This window comes from Aythya fuligula, chromosome 3 (assembly GCF_009819795.1).
Source record: "Aythya fuligula isolate bAytFul2 chromosome 3, bAytFul2.pri, whole genome shotgun sequence".
NCBI lineage: Eukaryota > Metazoa > Chordata > Aves > Anseriformes > Anatidae > Aythya > Aythya fuligula.
Genome location: NC_045561.1, coordinates 8713645 through 8732834, shown reverse-complemented (window position 1 = coordinate 8732834; position 19190 = coordinate 8713645). Strand labels below are relative to the sequence as shown.

General features: G+C 42.1%; 1 protein-coding gene across 2 annotated transcripts in view; it reads left to right on the top strand.

Moving 5' to 3' along the window:
* SNAP25 (synaptosome associated protein 25) overlaps positions 1 to 9355 on the top strand; it is a 60684-nt gene extending 51329 nt beyond the window's left edge. For both annotated transcript variants that reach the window (XM_032184344.1, XM_032184343.1), the window contains exons 6-8: positions 2971 to 3096; positions 5093 to 5237; positions 8999 to 9355. In XM_032184344.1, the coding sequence (XP_032040235.1) occupies positions 2971 to 3096; positions 5093 to 5237; positions 8999 to 9067 (340 nt within the window). In that variant the 3' untranslated portion in view covers positions 9068 to 9355. The remainder of the gene's footprint in view (positions 1 to 2970; positions 3097 to 5092; positions 5238 to 8998) is intronic.
* Positions 9356 to 19190: the final 9835 nt, after the last annotated feature.

Sequence of the window (19190 nt, the reverse complement as noted above, 5' to 3'; positions counted from 1 at the left end):
GGAGTTTGGCCTGGAGTAGGAAGGGCAGGACTGGGCTTATCAGGCAACATTTCTTTTGAAGTGAATTCCCTTGGGACCCAATGCAGACACTGCCTTAGATTTCAAAATCCATTTTGCTCCTGTGTTCACAGCCATACGTACATTGCTGGGATAAACATTCTGCCCAGAATATGCGTACTACTGCCTGGTGTGCAGAATGGGAGAGGTGAGGAGGAATGGGAAGAGCTATGCACAGACCCAGCCCTGGTCAGGGGACCTGCTTGCAGCCGTATGAGCTCTGGCACAGGCTGCGTCCTGCCCTCCCTCTGCACCATGGCAGGAGGCTGACCAAGAGCAGAAGAGGTGCAGGCAGAAGAGCATGCAGCAGAAACTTTGACACTCCCACACTCTAAAAGCTGCTGCAGCTTAGAGAGGAGCAAGCCAACGCAGTTGGCTTGCTTCTCCTGGAGAAATCTAGCATACATCAAAAGTTCTTCCTTGAAGCACACACAAAAAAAAATCCCCATGCATTTTGCAGGATTTTTTATTATTATTATCTTTTTTAAAACAGATTTAATATTCTGTACTGTAGGAAAGGCTAAGCTGACAGTCAGACCTGTGGCGTGGATGGGGTTACTACCTGACATGTGGCCCTAAAGCATTTACCACTACACAGTGGTCGCAGCATCACCAAATCAATAGGTGCAAGAACAGAAAAATACTGCATGCATTCGACGTTCATTTTTAGAGGTGTCTCCTCCCTGCTTTAAGGCAGTATTCTGACTTTTGCAGACTGTAGCCAGATTTCATAAACTAGCACTGCTAATCAGTGAACATGTTTAGAAAAAAAAGTATGGATGAACAATGCTATGAGAGACTGTTCCTTGAGCTGTGCCAGGAACCAGCTGGTACAAATAAGGTGATATTCTGAGAAGTGGAGTGTAGGAAGGCGAGAAACCCATACAGCTTTGGGCATCACTATCACTGTGATCCCCTAATGCTCTTCTGGCTAGTGGTAAATTAAATGCATATATTTCAAAAAGATTGACCATTTCATGTATAACTATATGCCACTACTTGTAAATGAAACTTGGTGAGCCATACCAAAAGGCAAAGTTCGATCCTACATTCTTAAAAGACCCAGAAAGCCCATGGCACGAAACTTTGTCCAGACTGCAGTCAAAGTACAACTGCTGCTGACCATGAGCAAGCCCAGACTTCACCTGTTTTAACTGGAAGTCCACAAGAAAACAGAGATTAAGCTCTGGGTGTATAAAATCATTCACGTTAAATGCAGAGACTGTGTCACTTTGAGTTGTGCAGGTCGAAAACAGACAAATATCTGTAAATGTGCATGCAGCAAGAGAACCACTTTCACTCATTTCTAGAAATGCCAACGTCAATGTGTAGTTTCAGAGAACTAAGAAAAAGGAAGCCAAGTACTCTTCACAAATTGTAATAGGAAGTCAGCAACAAAGAGATGAATATTTGGGAAAGATCCTCTTTGCATCTGTATTTTAATTCTACATCAAAGCATGCAACACAACTTCAGGCTCAACAGATGCTGAGCTGCCTCAGGGGGCATGGAGAGAACATAACACCAGAGATGGGTTTGTTGCGTCCTTTCCCAAAGCCCCCAGAAGCATGCCAAGTATCTCCCCCCAAATCCAAGCCACAGGGCTGTTTACATGTATATGACTGAAGAACAGGGGAACCATGGAGACTGGCAGTTCCCAACAGCTGTGGTGGAAACTGCTCCACTTCTCAAATAAAACCAAGAATTCACAGCTACAGACCCCAAACGCTCACCCTCTCCTGTCACAGTGTTCGGTCTAGTCTGACATCCCCAGTGACAGCAACCCTAAATATGCTGCACATGCTAATCTGCCACTGAAGGTATGCCTGGATTTTAATTTTCTGTCCACGGCAGCTCAGTCAAAAATGGCTCTCTGAAAGCTACTCTAACCGTCATAAATAATAAACGTAGTGACATGCTAGGCTATTTTAAAGTCCTGTGGTTTAAAGCTCCTGAAGGAAGTGATGATCCATTTTTGCCTGTGTCTTGCTTATTGTGAAGGCTGTTACTGCTGATGCATTAAGAGTATGATGAACTATTGGGGCAACTGTGCTTAGTGAGAATGCTTTACTTCTTATTCATGCCTGTAGCTGGTGCATGAAGAAAATGTAGAAAAATTTCCCTTTCTGATGCTAGATTGCTTGTATCTTTTCTTTTCTCCTGCACTCATTTCACTTCTGCCTATTTTACTTTTTGTCTCTGTGGACAAAGGTTTGTACATCAACTGTCGATGTATGATTACTATTTTCAAGTACCGATATATTATTTGAAAATCTAATGAACCCTATGAATTTTATGATAAAATCATCCCCAAACCACCGTGGAAAAGGTTAGTGGCTTTAAATGCCTATTATGCCACATAAATGTTAACAGCAAAAGCTCAATCTTCTGCATGGTAAATGTTAAAATCTAGCCAAATCCATTTTTCTCTAAGAGGGTGTGTTGCTGTGATGTGATGTACACACTATACTTGGCAGTTTTGTTTTGATGTCTGTCTGCCAGTACGTTCTCTGTGTTTGATGTCACAACGTATGTGTCACTGAAATGAAATAATGTTTTCTAGTTATCTGTATTTCTTCTCTTCTTCTTTTTTTCTTTTTTTTTCTTCTTCTTTTTTTTTTTTTTTCTTCCTTTCTGGAAACCAAGTCAACATCTAAAAACCTGTCTGAAGTGTTGTAGACTTGACAATTGCAATTCACCCTATTGGAAACAAAACCTCTGACCATCACAGTTGCTGTGGCAGTAAAGTTAAAAAAAATCCTTTTATTCAGGGTTATGATATATCGGTATATAATCAATGACCCTCTATCTGAAAACTCATTTGCTTGATTCAGCTTTTAGCTTGGAGAAGTAAAGAGTTTTGCATTTGTCCTTGTCCACTCGATGCTTTGTTACTCATCATCTTTTTTGCATAGGCTTAAATCAAGTGATGCTTACAAAAAAGCCTGGGGCAATAATCAGGACGGTGTTGTAGCCAGCCAGCCTGCACGTGTCGTAGATGAACGGGAGCAGATGGCCATCAGTGGTGGCTTTATCCGCAGGTGAGCCTTTTTCTCCACCGTTTTCTCTCGATTTTCCTTGTCAGTGATATATTTAGATTTCTTCCATATGGTCATGAGTTCTGTGATGCTCGTTAACTCCTTCGGCAGTGCTGGGTAATGAGGTGCAGCCAGTGTTTTCCGCTGGGTGGTGGGTTCTTAGATGCAGGTCAACACCCACTGGGACAGGTGCTGAGGACCCACTGCATCCAGTGACTCCCCCCAGCCCTGCTGGCACTTGAGGTAGCGCAGAGGGTGGTGATGTGCCGTGAGTCCTGGATATCAGAGTTTCAGCCCTAAGAATCAGAAGATGCTTCAAAAAGCAGTCCTAAAACTTCCTGCTTGAGACTGACCAGATCTGGGCAATAATAAAATAGAAATAATAGCTAGTTGCATACTGCACAGCAGCAATGTTAGGGTGCAGACTCTCACAGCTGGTCAGCCCTGTCTGCTGCACTCCAGCTCCCTGGAGGCAACAATGTACAGTTGTCAAATACCTCAGAAATGAAGTGCCAGATAAATACTGGTTTATGATTACTGCCTCAAGATACATAGAGCTCATTATCCATCCTTGCTAGAAAATGTACCAAAGCATCCAGCACCTCTTCCTTTTCAAAAAGAGAAGAGCCTCGGGCTCTCTGCCAAAGCAGAGCCAAGCGCAGCACCTGAAGCACACTTTCTACCAGAGGTACATAGTTTTTGAGAAAGCCACTTCCCTGCTCATGACTATCCAGAAAACCTCACTGACCAGGGAACGATGATCTATTCCTCAGCTGCTGTAAAATCACAACTGTGGGGAAACATCAACACCTCAGTGGCAACCCCTGTGCACTCAGATGAAAGCCAGTTTGAAACACACAGCTATACTAATGGCAACCAAGCTGTAAACTTCCAGCAACATGTAGGGATCCCGCAATAAGCACGTACCGATTACAGTGTGTATAGAGCATGTATTTAGATGACAATGCCATCAGCTGAATGGATAAAGGCATACCAGTAGGCAAAGCTTTGATCTCTGAAGATTAAGGACACTGGATTAATAAGTAATTATCTTTCCAAAAACTATTATCCACTTATTTTTTTGGCTGCTGTGATGAAGGGAAATCAGTGTGATAGAAACAATGCTGTCATGCAATCTGGAGCGTGGGATGGAGTTGCCATTTAAGTTTGCTGGGTCTGCCAGTCACTTTTTTTTTTTTTTTTTATTTCTGGATGGCAGCCCCATCAAACCAAAGGCTGGGACATGCTAACAGAATAGAAGTGAAGAAAAGTTATGCCATCCCATAATTCTTTCACGACCAGCTTGTAGCACACTCTTGGCACCTCTATGAACACAAATTACACAAGAGGCTCAAAGTAGTGATTTTCTGAGCGGGGTCCATGGCCTTGCTTGTTCAAGTGCCAGTCACCACAAGCCTCTCCAGTTGCTGGAGCACTGGACTGTGCCCTGGCCCACGTGTGAGTTTTTCTTTTAAAAAACAAGCAACTGTAAAAGACGGGGCTAAGAGGAGAGAGAAAAGAGGCTGTCCTTGCCCAATATTTCAGTGAGCCCCAAGTCTGCGAGGACTGGATGGTATCCTGTGTAGGTCAACGCAGGGAGCTGGTACAGCTTCAATTCCATCATGCTCTGGTGCTTCCACATGCTTGAACCACAGACAGGTCCATGTGAAGCATCCTTCCACTCTTCCTCATCCTTTGAGAAGAACCATTGCTAGCAGAGAGGTGTAATAAGTGGAACAGAGAAACTCAGACAAAAACACGTCTAGGAACAGAAGGAATGAGTAGTGACAAACCCAGACAATTAATCCCCGCATCCAAAAAATAAGCATGTGAAGGTTTTCAGGCTAGCTGCTTATTAATCCCTTTTCTTCACAGCTGAGCATAGCAGCATGCTCCACAGGTGACAAGCGAAGGAGGATGCAGAGGAGGTTCTGGGTGAATCAGACTTTCGGGGGAACTTCCTCTCTCTTTGCTTCAAATAATTGTTTTTTGTTCCCAGGGTAACAAATGATGCCCGGGAAAACGAAATGGATGAAAACCTCGAGCAGGTCAGCGGCATCATTGGCAACTTACGTCACATGGCCCTGGACATGGGCAACGAGATCGACACACAGAATCGCCAGATTGACAGGATCATGGAGAAGGTAAGAACTTAGGGAACCCCAAAAGGTGCTGTGTTTTCCCTTCTGCAAGCACAGGCTGTGCCCAAGAGGGGCAGAAGGTGTGTCTTGCAGCCTGCCCTCACAGAGTAGTAGTTTTGATTCAGCTTGGAGGAGGACTGGGGATGGAAATAGCTCCTAGAGCTCCTTTCCCTTCTCCTTCCCTATCTCTGGGCCGAAGCAGAGCTTGCTGCTATGGATCTTCAGTAACCTTCCCTGCAGGCTGGGTTGAACCTGCATTGTTGGCTTTGCAAGACAGCAGCTGGCGAGACCTCTTCCAAATAAAGTCTCTTTCTGCAAGGGCTTTGGGAAAGGAGAAGTACCCTGAGTTGTGCAGAACTGTGGAGGTTGGACCCTGGCACTTCCTGGCAAGTTTTAAACCTTCCTGGACTTTACTTCCCTCAGAAACTCCCCAAGAGTTTCAGAAGGGGATCACTTGTTTAGAGGACCAGTCCCAAAAAGACAATGGGGACATATTAAGCAAGGCGGTAAGGTAATGGTGCAGCCACCAGCTCTCTCAGCATACTACACATACCGGGACCCTACACGGGCCCCATGAAGTCCAAAAGCTCAGTCTTTCTATCATGAAATCACCATTTGAAAAGGCAGAGAGCACCATGCCAGTGCCAGGCTGCACTGCAGATTTCTGAAGCAGATAGCAGCACCCTCCAAACCCGGCTGGGAACTCACTGCCGGCCTCACATCCCAAGATCTGCAAGCCATCTGCATTCACACTGGCAGAGCTCCAGGCACCGGCACAGCCAGGCTGAAGTGATATAAGAGGCTAGATCTTCATCTGGTGTAAAATCAATACAACACTTGATTTCAGCTGAGATTTACACAACCTGAGGATCTAACCCAAGGACTTACATGTGCTGCTTAGACTTAATGCTGACCTTAAGGGGTAGAGCTTTTACTCCTGAGCCTTCTGACACATGCAAACCTTCTTACATGAGCAGGATGTCCACGCCTGTTTTTCATGTCAAGTAATTATATCAGAGCCTGGCAAACCAAAAAAAAAAAAAAAAAGAAAGAAAATATTGCAGTCAGGGATTCACTCAGATAACTTTCCTTGCTGGGGTTTGATACCAAAGAGTAATAATAATTACTACTACTAATAATAATAAGAATTGGGTGAAGTATAAGTTGTCTTAAAGGCAGGAAACTCATCTCACACAGCACAGAAGAGTACACAGCTTTGTGTATGCATGAATGCAGCCGTCCTGAATTCTCCTATCAATTCGTGCTTGTAAACATCTCGGTATTGAAATCACTGACCAGGCCCTTTGTGGTCCTCCACATGAAGCGCATGGGCTCAATCTCGAGGCAGTGCATGCTGAGAGCAGCTGGCTACCGGAGGGACTGGCCTTCCACATCTGTGTGGTGTTCCTGCAGCGTCACATGTACAGCATTTCATGCAGCCATGGGGAAACTGCAAGCTATTGCCATTTGTTGAATTGAAGACCAGTGACACAGTTCTGTAAGACGGGCAGTGTACACAGAGCAGCACAAAAACAAGACAGCCTTCAGTCTCAATGAAGATATGCCGAATTTCTCTGAGTAAGGACATGTGGCCTGAGCAGTAATGAGATACTAGAAAAAGAAACACAATTAGGAAAACCTCCTATAAAAGACAGGAATGATATCTGGGTAATATTGAAGCGACAAGTGCATACACATCCACTTTGCAGTGCGATATGGTGGCGGGCAATAGGGCACTGACGGAGAGGCTTCCTTTTTCTGACCAGCTGGAGCACTGTGCTTTTGATCAGCCGTGATCATTAGAAAGACTGGCACACATTGCAAAGGCTGGGGTACATCACAAAGCTAGCCCAAATGCCTCTAAAGCACTTATGTTAAACTGGATGCGTGCATCCAAACCAGAGCAATGTCATAATGCAGAGAGGTAATCTGATCTACCCACGGTAATCAGGGGACACAATAAATAAAAGGCTTTATCCTTCCCTCAGATCGGAGAGAAAAAGACAAAAACTAAAATGATGATGTGGTAAGTAGGTCAAATGGGCCAGACATCATCACCAGAAGACAACCTGGCCCTAAAACAAGCCATTATTGGGAGGCTGGGAGAAAAGCAGAAGGGTCTGAGAACATTTTGTGTTGACCCAGGTGGGAAGGTCTGGGCAAGGACTCCCACCGCCTTGGACCAAACATCATCCAGCAAAGTTAGGCTTTAGGATTCCCATTTAGAAACATTATGTTTCATCAATACTTACTAATCAATGTGCATGCATTTCATGACAAACTTAACTGCTTCCAAGCCATTAAGTTATTTTTTAGATAGTCTTTTGGCAAAAGCACATGAAGCTATTCCATGACAGACAAGGTCAAATTCATAGCTAAAATAAAGGAGTGTGGTTCATAATGAGTAGTTATGCTGATTTACGCTTGCTGAGGATCTGGCACATGCTGCTGTACTAAAAATACACATCTACATAGCATTTGCCAGATCTATTATGGAGAAAAGCCCAAGATGCTTAAGAATGATTTATTGCACATCAGTATAACCATTTTTAAAAGGTTTTGAAATGTATGTGGGAAAGTTGCTTCACCATTCTGCCTTGGCAAATTGGAGATTTAAAATAAATCTGTACAATTTGGATACACCCCAGAGAAGGGGGAATAACCATCAAAGTTTAAAAAAATGAAGACATCAAACCACAGAAAAGAGCTTGCTGTTTGATGTCATGCTTTTAAAGCAGTAACACAACTCTCACCTTTCCCACAGGTCTGATTTCAAACACTGAAAGCATTTTCTGTCTAGTCCCTCTGCTAGCATAAATTGGCATAGCAACATGGGCTTGAAGAGAGCTTTGCCAGTTTTTGTCAGCTGCAGCAATGTCTTTGTCTCCAAAACTACCTTCTGCAGAGCAACAGAAAGCCACGATGAAAAGTGCTCTGTCCACTGGAAGAGCACTCCTAAACCTCCAAGGTGTGCTGCTTCATTAGCGGCGTTTTTTAAGCATGGGAAGTGTTACAACAAGGAAGACGGCTAAATTAACAGCTCAGCCTGTGCTGGACTAAATTCCAGTTTGATTCTTTCAAATAATGGTAGAATCCCAAATGGTGATAGACTCCCTTCCTTTGCTTAATCCCTGTCTGTGCTGCTGCCCGATGAGAGGTTACTGTTTTGCAACTACGCTGGCGAGCTTTTTGTTGAGAGAAAGCAGTAATGGCACCACTCCTACCTACTCCTTTCTTGTCACGTGTGCAACCACGAGATCCAGACGGAGCCCATGTCCACTGAATCTAAGTCTTACAGAGCACTGGCAGCTTTTCACTGGTGAAGTCCACATGGCACATCATCAGTTTACATGCCATCACTGTTAATGGTGCAAGCAATTAGCACCAGCTACAGAGCTGGCAAGGTGTTTTCTTCCGTTTTATTCTTCTCTTCTCTTCTCTTCTCTTCTCTTCTCTTCTCTTCTCTTCTCTTCTCTTCTCTTCTCTTCTCTTCTCTTCTCTTCTCTTCTCTTCTCTTCTCTTCTCTTCTCTTCTCTTCTCTTCTCTTCTCTTCTCTTCTCTTCTCTTCTCTTCTCTTCTCTTCTCTTCTCTTCTCTTCTCTTCTCTTCTCTTCTCTTCTCTTCTCTTCTCTTCTCTTCTCTTCTCTTCTCTTCTCTTCTCTTCTCTTTCCTACTGATGCAGCCAACACCAGAGGAGTGTCCTCAAAGCATTATACACGTTTGCTCTCTGACACGTACTAATTTGTCTCCTGTGTCTTTCCCTAGGCCGATTCCAATAAAACCAGGATTGATGAAGCCAACCAGCGTGCAACAAAGATGCTCGGCAGTGGTTAAATGCAGCAAAGTGCATTTCCTTTTAATGCTGTCCAAGAGGGCAGTACCTTCATGCTTTTATCATGGTATTTACCTACTAGGTTTGCACACATGCACATATCAACCCCATTGTAAATGTTGTCCTGTGTAGTTTGTCAGCTTTCCAAAAATGATACTTGTAATTATTTTTTTCTAGATATCTTTCTTTCCAAAGGTTGTACATAGTGCTGATTTGATGGCTATAGCTCACTATGATGTTTTCTGGGATTTTTCCTTTCCTTGTTTCTGTTTGGATTCCTTTTCTTTTTTCCTCTCTTCTTTTTTTTTTTTTTTTTTTTTTTAAATGATGTTTGCTGAATGACAACATTGTTGGAATGCTAAACGTGCTGTTAACCTTTAAATATACAGTATTGTTCTTGTAAAACTGTGACATTCCACAGAGCTACTGCCATGCTCCTGTCTTTGGGTATCATGATGTTTAAGCACTTAAACCTGCTGTCTTCGGTTCTTCATTGCCATTATCCGTTGTTATGATTTCATGATTAGACAATGTGGAATTATATTACTATAACAAGCATTGCACTACAAAGTGATGTGATTTATGCATTTATGCATGAGGAATAAATAGACTTTTAGACTCCTACTTAAACAAGACTTTTTCCCATGGCAGTAGCACACCAACAATGACAACAAAAGCATGCTCAGTATTCGGACTCTTTTGGGACTATGTTATACCAGCAAGTTTGCAGTCGTGCCACTTTTTTCTTGTTGATATATATAGTTATTAATCATGATCATTTATTTATTTTTTAATTATGAAAAAAAGAGGGATTTGGCACTCACCATTTAGCCATTGCCAGCAAAAGAAGCTTGGCTGAAAATATGTCAAAGACAAAAAGAAATAAGTGTAATATATTGGGTTTGTCTGCTGCTTTTGAAGACTATCTTTTGGAGGAAACGACTACCATATGAAATGGTGCAAAGAAATGTAATTTTTATAAGGCTCTCTCTTACTAGTCGCTATCCCCATGTGGTTTGTTATCGGTACAGTTCTCTGTTGCTTACCTAGAGCTATGCACACCAAATCGCTGAGATGTTTAGTAGCTGACTTAATTAAAAAATAATAAAAAAACCTAAATGAATGAACTCTAGATAAACTGTGAGATAAATATCATTTACAGCATGTAATATGAAATTCCTTATGTCTCCTGTCAGTTTGTGAAGTGATTGACATTTTGTAGCTAGTTTAAAAATTATTAAAAATTATAGATCTCAGAATCCACGCTTGCTTTATCCATTTGTTACTCTACGTGTCAGTGAGACCCAGTTATTTGTCACTTACTGGGAAAAGGAGAAGCACAAGGAGGTCTAAAGACTCTCTACAAACTGGTTTTGTATGAGAATTTTATGAGAAATTTCTGTTTGCAATACTGTATAAGAGGAAAAGTATCTTGTCTAAAAATAGCATTTTTCACTAAGTACAAAATGAATATTATTTTAAATAACCTGGCTTGGATTGCCAAACACTGAATCAAAATATATTTTCTTGTTCAAGGGAAAGGAAAATGAAATAAATGATGTGGTGCAAAAGGGTACAGTTCTTTAGTCAATAAAATTCATTCCTGTAGTGGATCCAGCCACATGTTAATATACTCCTTTTCAGGGAACACTTTGAACTACAGAGTTCGTACAGTCTGCTAAGAATAATTTTCTCAAAGGACTAACAACAACTAATGCTTACTGCCAATGAAAAGTGTTATCATATTTTCCTATTTTTTTCCCCTATATGGACAAATTATAATTAACTCTACACGAGTGACAGTTCACTCATGCGTTTCACATGGCCCTAAGTCAAAATATACAAATCACATAAACGCTAGCATAATTAAAATCACATGATAATGTATACACAAGCTGTATTTTCTTTAGCAGCTTTTTATTTTTAGCATCTATTAAAAATTCATTTATGTAAATATTTTCCCCCACTACTTCAAACCAAAGAGTAAACTTCAAACAAATATTGTTAATCTGCTGGCCATTTCCAATTCTGTTCATTCAGGGATTCCAGTATTTGTGACAGCGCTGTCATTCTGTACAGTCAGACTACTGAAAGGAGGGCAGTAATCGTACTGGAGAACATGTCGATATGAGAACATAAAAATACAAGGGTATTTGAAAAGGGTAAGGAAAATATAAGGATGCAATGATTATTTTAATAGAGGTACTCTCATCTGCATGATGAAAGCACCATATCTGAAGAAAAATAGACTTCCAAAGTATGTTTTGGCTGCTCAAAAATATAAGCTGTTGCAGTGAAGGAAATCGCTACAGTTCGACATCTGTTTTAGTCTCAAACAAAGATGAAAAACCAAGCTATTGGAGTTTTTTGCCAAACAAAGTTTAAAGCACAGAAATATTGAAATGTTAAATTGCATTCATCTTCATATCCTCTCCCACTGTATGCAGGGTCTCTGAGGAGATGGCTGGAAATGGCTTAAATAAGTAAATGTAATACATTGCATTTCTCTGATGTTTTTGGAATTGACTTTTGTAGGATTAATTGTTCTTGAAACAATTCAAAGAAAGCTTCGATCTTTCGCAGTTTGCTCCTAGAGCAATCCATTTCCATTCATTAAGTTTCTGACACGCCACATCCCTGGGGGATCGGCTGCCCCATGGTACAATGCAGGCTTCCCCCACGTCTGCCTGCTGGAGGGGCAGGGCTCCCTGTGAGGGAGGGGACGGTCTTTATCTTGCTCCCGCAAGATAAAGAGGTCACTCTGACTGCAGAAACAAAACATATCAATTTTTTTCTCAGAGGTAAAGCCATCTTTTACCAGCAAGAAATGTCCCTTTGACCAGGATATATTTTCGGATCAGCAATTTCTTTTGCTGTAGTATGAGTGCCATCTGGAAGGCCGGGTTTGATACAAGAAAGAATGAAGGTGCTTGAAAAAACAAAGCTTCATTAACCATCATTTAATTGTAAGCTTGCAATGCAATTTCATGAAACGTTTGTGCACAACACGGCCAAATTTTCATGTTCATGTTGTTTGTTTGTTTTTTCATATTCTCAAATGCCATAGCTGAATGAAGTACCCAACTGGATTACTTAAAATCTTGCTTAAATTGAAACTGAAGCCCAACTGTAATACAGACTCTGTTGAGCTCAGTAAGCGCACAATTAACAACTTCTTTCGTATCATGCTTTCCCCTCCTTTCCTAGAAATAGAAATATCAAAATAATCTCCCAAAAGTATACCTGAATATTATTCCTCAACAGAACAAAATACATAAGTAATGTAATAAAGAGTACATAAAAACTGTCTTCATTAAATACCTGGCCTGATGTCAGCAGTGAGAAACGAAAAAAAAAAAAGAAAGACCTAAATAACATCAGGGAGGATTATCTGAAATAACCGTAAAGCCTTTAGGATGTTGATGCTTCCCAACATTAGCATAAACTCACCAACTGTATACTCGAAAGAGCTGGTTACAGTTTTCCAGGCTGACACAAACACACAAAAAGAAACCACGGGTCGTACTCAGTACCTGGTGGTTTGATAGAGCACATGTTGGGAAAAGCACGTGGACTTGACATAAGGTACTACGTGAAAAAGAATTGATTCATATTCCTTGAAGATTTGGTGGTATTACTGCATGCAAAAAGAAATAACAACTCTAAAGAAGAGCATACATTTTTTCAGAGAAATGTAAATTTTATTAGCTTATGTGTTAAATAGGACGCATCCTTCTGAAGAAAACTATGTCAGAGTTTGCATGACAAACTGCAAAGCACCTCCTCACGGAGATGCCTGTGCCACATGACACACTTGTTAGGGATGTACATTAAACCCTCTAGAAATCCAGGCAGCTATTACTCTCCAAAATATTCTGTGCACCACACCAGTAACCGACAACCTCCACAGGCTTTGGATTTGGACCCAAATCTGGTGAGATTGCTCAAGATGCATTTGGGGGATCTGGAGGCAGACAAATCAATTCCCACACTTCTTCCCTCCCTTGCTTCTCCTACATGTACATAAGCACATATAAATCTTTTATTTTAAAGGCGCTGAAAAGGGAAGAGCTGAGCACTTAGTAAAAAGGAAAATTATGTGTCAGAGACAGCTTAAGTATATGCACTGCTGCTGTGTGTGCCTGTGGGCGTAGGTGTGCGGGATGTGACTGCTGTCTTCTGAACCATTTTGTTGCCTTTCTAGAAAGAGATGGGGACAGTTAGTTTGGAAGTTAGTAGAAGACAGTATTTTTAAACCTGCAGATAGCTACAAGAAATGCAGACATAGGAGATGAACCCTGCTGAGAAGTTAGGGCGCTCTGATGGTTTGATGGGGCGGGAGGTTATATTTACTTTAGCTATTTATTTTTCAAAGCACTTACCAAACAATGGTGGATCCTCTGTGTAAGAGGATTCAGAGAGATTATGTTTGTGTTGTAAAATACTAAGCATTTTTATTTGTTTAGTTTTGAGCGGAACTTCATAATTAAAAAAGTCAAGATGGCAAGATGAGGGAAATAAAAGGAAATTAAGTGGGACCACTCTGATTTGCAGCCACCGGGGCTGTGTGCTGAGATCACTGCTGCCTGTGCCAAAACTGCATATAATGGGGTGAATGGTTTGCCCTTCTAGGGGCCAAGGAGTCAGTAGCACATGGAGGGTGTGCACATTTTTGCTTGGTAGGCTCCACAGCTGCTTGCTGAAAATGAAAAGTAGCAATGAGGGCATAAGGGTTGCTGCTGCCTTGGTACAAACAATGAAATAAATGCTGTGGGAATCTTTCACGGGAGAGTCCCAGCTTCAAACTGCCTTTTCCTTCCCCTGGACCAGCCTCCAGCTCTCTCCACGTTGCTTCTGCTCTGGCCTCCAGCGCATCCTGCACCTTTGTCCCACCGCTTGTTTCTCCTGTCCCTTTCTCCCCGGCTTCTGTCAGCTCTGCTCCCTCCCTCCTATACCACCCAGCACCTATCCTATTGCTTTTTCCTTCTTTTTTCAGCTGTGCTCAATTAGCCTTCCTTCAGCCTTCTCCCTCATTTCCCTTGCTTCATGTCCATCCGCTTGCATGTTTGTCACCCCGGGCTTTCAAGTCAGGCTGTCTCTTCCATGATCTCAGCAGGAGGAGCACCAAAGGAACAAGCAGCCTCCTGCTTTCCACTCCACAGCTGAGCACCACACCACTCCACCACCGCTCGGAGGGACACCTGTAAGAAAGTCTTGCTCAGCCCTGTCAGTCCCAGCAGGCAGCATGCAAGTTGCCAGGAGATTTTTTTGGATAGTCTATCCAAAAGGATGCAGAAAGTGTCTGCAGGTCGATGCAAGCGAAGATGCTGGGACAGCTGTGGACAGAAGGCAAAGCACAGACACACAAGTGCAGGCAGATAGTACACGGGAAGGCAACAGCTGAGGCTGCTAAATATTGTGTCTCTGGCCCACAGTCCTAGTGGATACCCGTGCTCCTCTGTGAGACAGCTGGGTGAGCTTTTTTAACACAGGCAGAACAACTCCGCCACTTGCCCAAATTTCATAAATCAAAAAATAATTTTATTTTAAGCTGAAGCTTTCAAAACTGTGTTTTTAAAAGGCAGGCAGAGGAAGTAGGTTTTCCTCAGCCCACCTGGGACAGATCCCCAGTGCTGGGGTATTTCATCCAAAATCCATAACAGCTCAAGCTGGTGTAAGAAGGTTAAAATGAAACAGTATAGCAGAAGTGATTTAGCTAACTTCACTATAGGAAGTCCTAAGCTAATTTGCTAAGTGTTAGCTTAAATATAGGCAGCTGGAAGTTCCACTTACAGCACAGTAGGTTTTCCATCTAAATACTGATCAAAAGTTCATTAAAAGGAATAAAATAGTTCTTATCCACATTAGTGGGGGGTTGATTGGAGCTCCAAAGCATAAATATGCATAAATCCCATTGTACTAAAGGTTTTCTTGGGTAACAAAACCAACAGTATACAATCGTGAGCAAAATACCTTTAAGAAAACATACCTATTTTGACTTTACCATATAGTACTCCCAGGCTTGACGATATTAACAATAAGTCCAGCTGATGACAGCATTTTACAAACTGTGTTTTGCTATGTGTAGGACCCCTGAAAGCCTAGGTGGCCCTTCAAACAGCTGGGTGACAATATAAACCCCATGAAATCATATGCTTAAAAGTTTGTTCGGAGAAAACAGCATCTATAATTCTGATATTCAGCCTTAAGCCCTTACCTTAAAACATATTTTCAGTGCCCACTGCACATTTCGGTTTCTTAGATTAAATTAGAGCATGAGGAGAAACTAAGCAGAAACAGAAGATTTAATGAACTGCTGCTCCTCCCAGGCTATCCTTACAGCCTTACCCTCAGAGGCCAGCCCATATTCACTGACATGCTGGGTCTGGAGGTGAAAAAGAGAAAGACCTATTTGCCCTCAAACTAAATTACAATTTCTTTTTAACCCTCCCCCCCCCCCCCCCCCCCCCCCCCCCCCCCCCCCCCCCAAACATGCAAGAGAAGCACTGGTCAGACAGCAGGAGGACAGGAAAGCGCTGGAAGCCTTAGGAAGTTGCAGAGGATGAGAATCAAAGCTGAAAGCGGACACACTAAAACATGCTGAGAAGCAGAGCTGCTGCGGTGGGTGGGAAGATGCAGCAAGAGCTGGAGCAGCAGCCTTGCAGTGCTGCCCTTCTCCGAGGTGACCCGACTGAAAGACACAGACAGCAAGCAGTCAGAAAGGACTTGGAAGGACAGACCACTGCACACACACAGTCACCTGAATGAGTGAAAACTGGACTAAGAGATGAGGGGCTCGGTTGAAACCAAGTTGGAAACCTGTGGAAACCTATAGACTAGATATATTACTGTATTATGAAATTAATCTAGAATAGTTCTTGTTATGCTTAGTAGCAAAAGTTAAATCAGAAGAAGCAATCTGGGGGAGAGAGAAAAGTTACCAGAGCATTAGGGTAACAATCAGAATTTAAAATGCTTCTATTTAGAGGCAATCAGAAGAAGGGGCGCAAACAGCCCTAATTCAGGTGAAGACAGGAGCAATGCGCTGCAGGAAAGGGTCTGGCTTGTTATTCACTAGATGCCAGCCAGATGTTCCCCTCTGCACCAACAGCACTGGTGTCACAGCAGCACCTCGAGGGACGCAAAGTCCCTTTGGTGCACGCAGCCCAACGCTGCCCCAACAAGCCAACAGCCTAAGCAGACAAGGAAGGCCAACGTGGTTACAGAAAGGGAACTGTATCTTGGTTGAGTTTGGCCGGCAAATTTGTTGACAGTGCCCAAGTCTGAGTGAGCACAGTTCATTTTTCCATGGCTATCTAGAGAGTCTGCAGTGGTCTAAGTCATTTTACACTAATCAAAACCCACCTACTAGTCAGTCCAAAACATCCAGCGTGTTTCTGCAGAGCTTTAAAAGTGAAAATGGCTGCTGAGATTTAACTTTTTTTTTTTTTAATTTTTATTTTTACTATTACTCCTTTAACCATTGCCATGCACTGACTTTGATTTTCATCCCTTATTTGACAGTACAAAACAACTAAGCATATTAGTAGTCATTTTGATTTCCAGTCTGACAAAATACTAAGGAGAACTTGTGAAATGATGAGTGGAGTTGCAGCCACCACTGATGTCTTTAAGCTTTATCTTTAGCCTTTGTATTTTACGCCTTGGTGGACCCTGGTCAGTCCTCCCTGGAAATGCTCAGGTCAATAATTCTTGCTTAATACAAGCTTCTGAAGCTCTGAATACCATGAGAGGTAGAAAATACTTGAACAATTTCAAAACAATTTCTGGAAAGCCTTTGAAATGCAGAAAAATCTTTTGAATGGAGACAAATTGTAAGATGAGGGCGACAGGGCTAGAGATTTTACAGTTTCTGTGAAAACCTGACAGCTAACTAAGCAGAACACTTGTTCTGCTTTATTTCCCGTCTCCTGACAGCAACTGCTAGCTACGTACTCAGTCCTGAGCCAGTGCAGCAAACTGGCCAGTTTCAGTGTTGAGTCTGAAATTGGATTCCTCAATCCTATTTTATTTAAATGGGAACTAATTAGGACATGTGACTTCAGTCAATGAAGTGACATTGGCGACTAAAATTAACCTGGAAAATAAAACGGTGCAGGCCCGTAACAGCTCTGTAACACATGCATCATCTCCTCAAACAAAGGTACTCTGAACTATTGTCACTATTCCATGAATACTCTGCAGGATTAAAAATTAATTGTAAGTATTACACAACGCTGTGATACAGTCAGCTTTTTATGAAGTTAGTGATTCACAAACCACCCAAATCAACGAATCATAGAAGTTGGAGGAATTAAATCTGATGGAAATATACAAGTCAACGGCTGCATGATACGCGTGGACACTGACTTACTGCCAGTGAGTCACAGGAACAAAAAAAGTTAACAACTGAGGCAATAAATTAAAACAAAACAAAACAAAAAAAGCAGAAAGCAAGCTGAGGAAGGGAAGGCTCTCAGCAGCCCTGGCCATCCTTTCACAAAGCAGTGGCTGGCAGAACTTCAGAGAACACAACAGCCCCAAATGCCTTGGGTCTGGTACAGTTCTCGGGTTCTGCCCATCTCTTACAGAATGTCTCTACAGATATTTTTTGCCCCTCATCCATGGTACTTTCTAACATCTCATGCTATTTACTTGAGTGACCTGCCACATTAAACCTATTTTTACACTAAAGAAATTAAGTTTCTTGAGTATTTTTTTCCTCCTAAACAGTGTTTTCCAAACAAAAATTTCAATTTTTTGATTAGAAACCACCATGATGTTTAGGCAAGCTAAAAGAAAGTCTAGTGGTTTCAAAACTTGACCGTACTACCTCTGGTTCTTGTCCTGTCTGAGCTGGATTTCAGTAGTGATGAAAAAATTTTTATCTAATTTTATCTTTGTTTCTAGGTTATGTGTGAAAAATCTGGTTATTTTCCCCTTTTAAATTAAAATATTTGGATTTTTTGGCATTAAAAAGTCTCTTTTGTCAAAGTGCCCCTGCATTTTTCAACCACCTCTGCCTCTTTCAAGAAATGCCTGACACCTGCAAAGGTATATACCACGGCATCTGATTTTCACAGCTGAAAGTAACTTTGGCAGAGAGGTTATTTTGCAGCTCCAAGGGTAAAGAAAATAATGCTGTCAAGACAAACTACAGCTGTTTAAATCATTCCTCTGTGAAGCAATGGCTTCCCACAGGGAGAACTCCCAGAAGTGTATTTTTACATCTGTGAATGCCTTAGCTGCTCTTCTGCCCAGCACAGCATGGAGAAAACTGAGAAGATGAAGTCATGCTTCCTCTGCTTGGGGTTTGGTTGTCTGTTGTTGCTGTTATTTGAGCAAATACTCGAGAAAAGGACAAAGCATTTCCCCTAAATCAGCACGGCTGTACAAGTGACAGAGCTTGAAACACAGCACACACGCTGTGGCTGTCAGAGGAGCTCTGATGTTGACATCCACATGCTACAGCACGTCACAACCACGTAAATGCAAGGAGAAAAATTGAGAAAACGCTAATATTCCATCTAGCTTTGCTTTGAGGGACTTGGATGCCTAGATAGGGGACACCTCCAGGAGATCGCTGGTGCTCTGTGCCAAATCCTAGTTAAAAATGCACCAAATTTAACCCGGAGTTACTCCCGACTGCAGACAGTGTACGGTGATGATTGTCTTTGTTCCAGCAACAGATTTACCTGGGCAAGTTGGGCAGTGGATGTGTTTTCTTGCCAGTAGGCACGCTGTGGAAATGCAGTCTGTACGATGGGTGGATCACCACCTTGCCATCCCTCCCAAGGTGCACACCCAGAGCTGTGGCACTGCTTTATACCAGGCTGTGCTCTCTGGCCTCTGGAGACAAAGTTGTGCCATCATCTCCATTAGAGCAGTCACAGAATAAAACAAGGTCTAAACATCTATATTAGCCAAAATGAGAAAGTCAAAAGCCTTTTTTTTTTTTTTTTTTTTTTTTTTTTTTTCCAGATAGGGCCAAGATATACAGAGCCTTTATCAGTAAAGTAGGGCTGTATTAATAGGTAGGTAGGAAAAAAATTCACTGAGAAATGAGTTAAGGTTAAATGAAAAGAAAAACCATCTTTGAGTCTGCTGTTATTTTCGATGATCCTC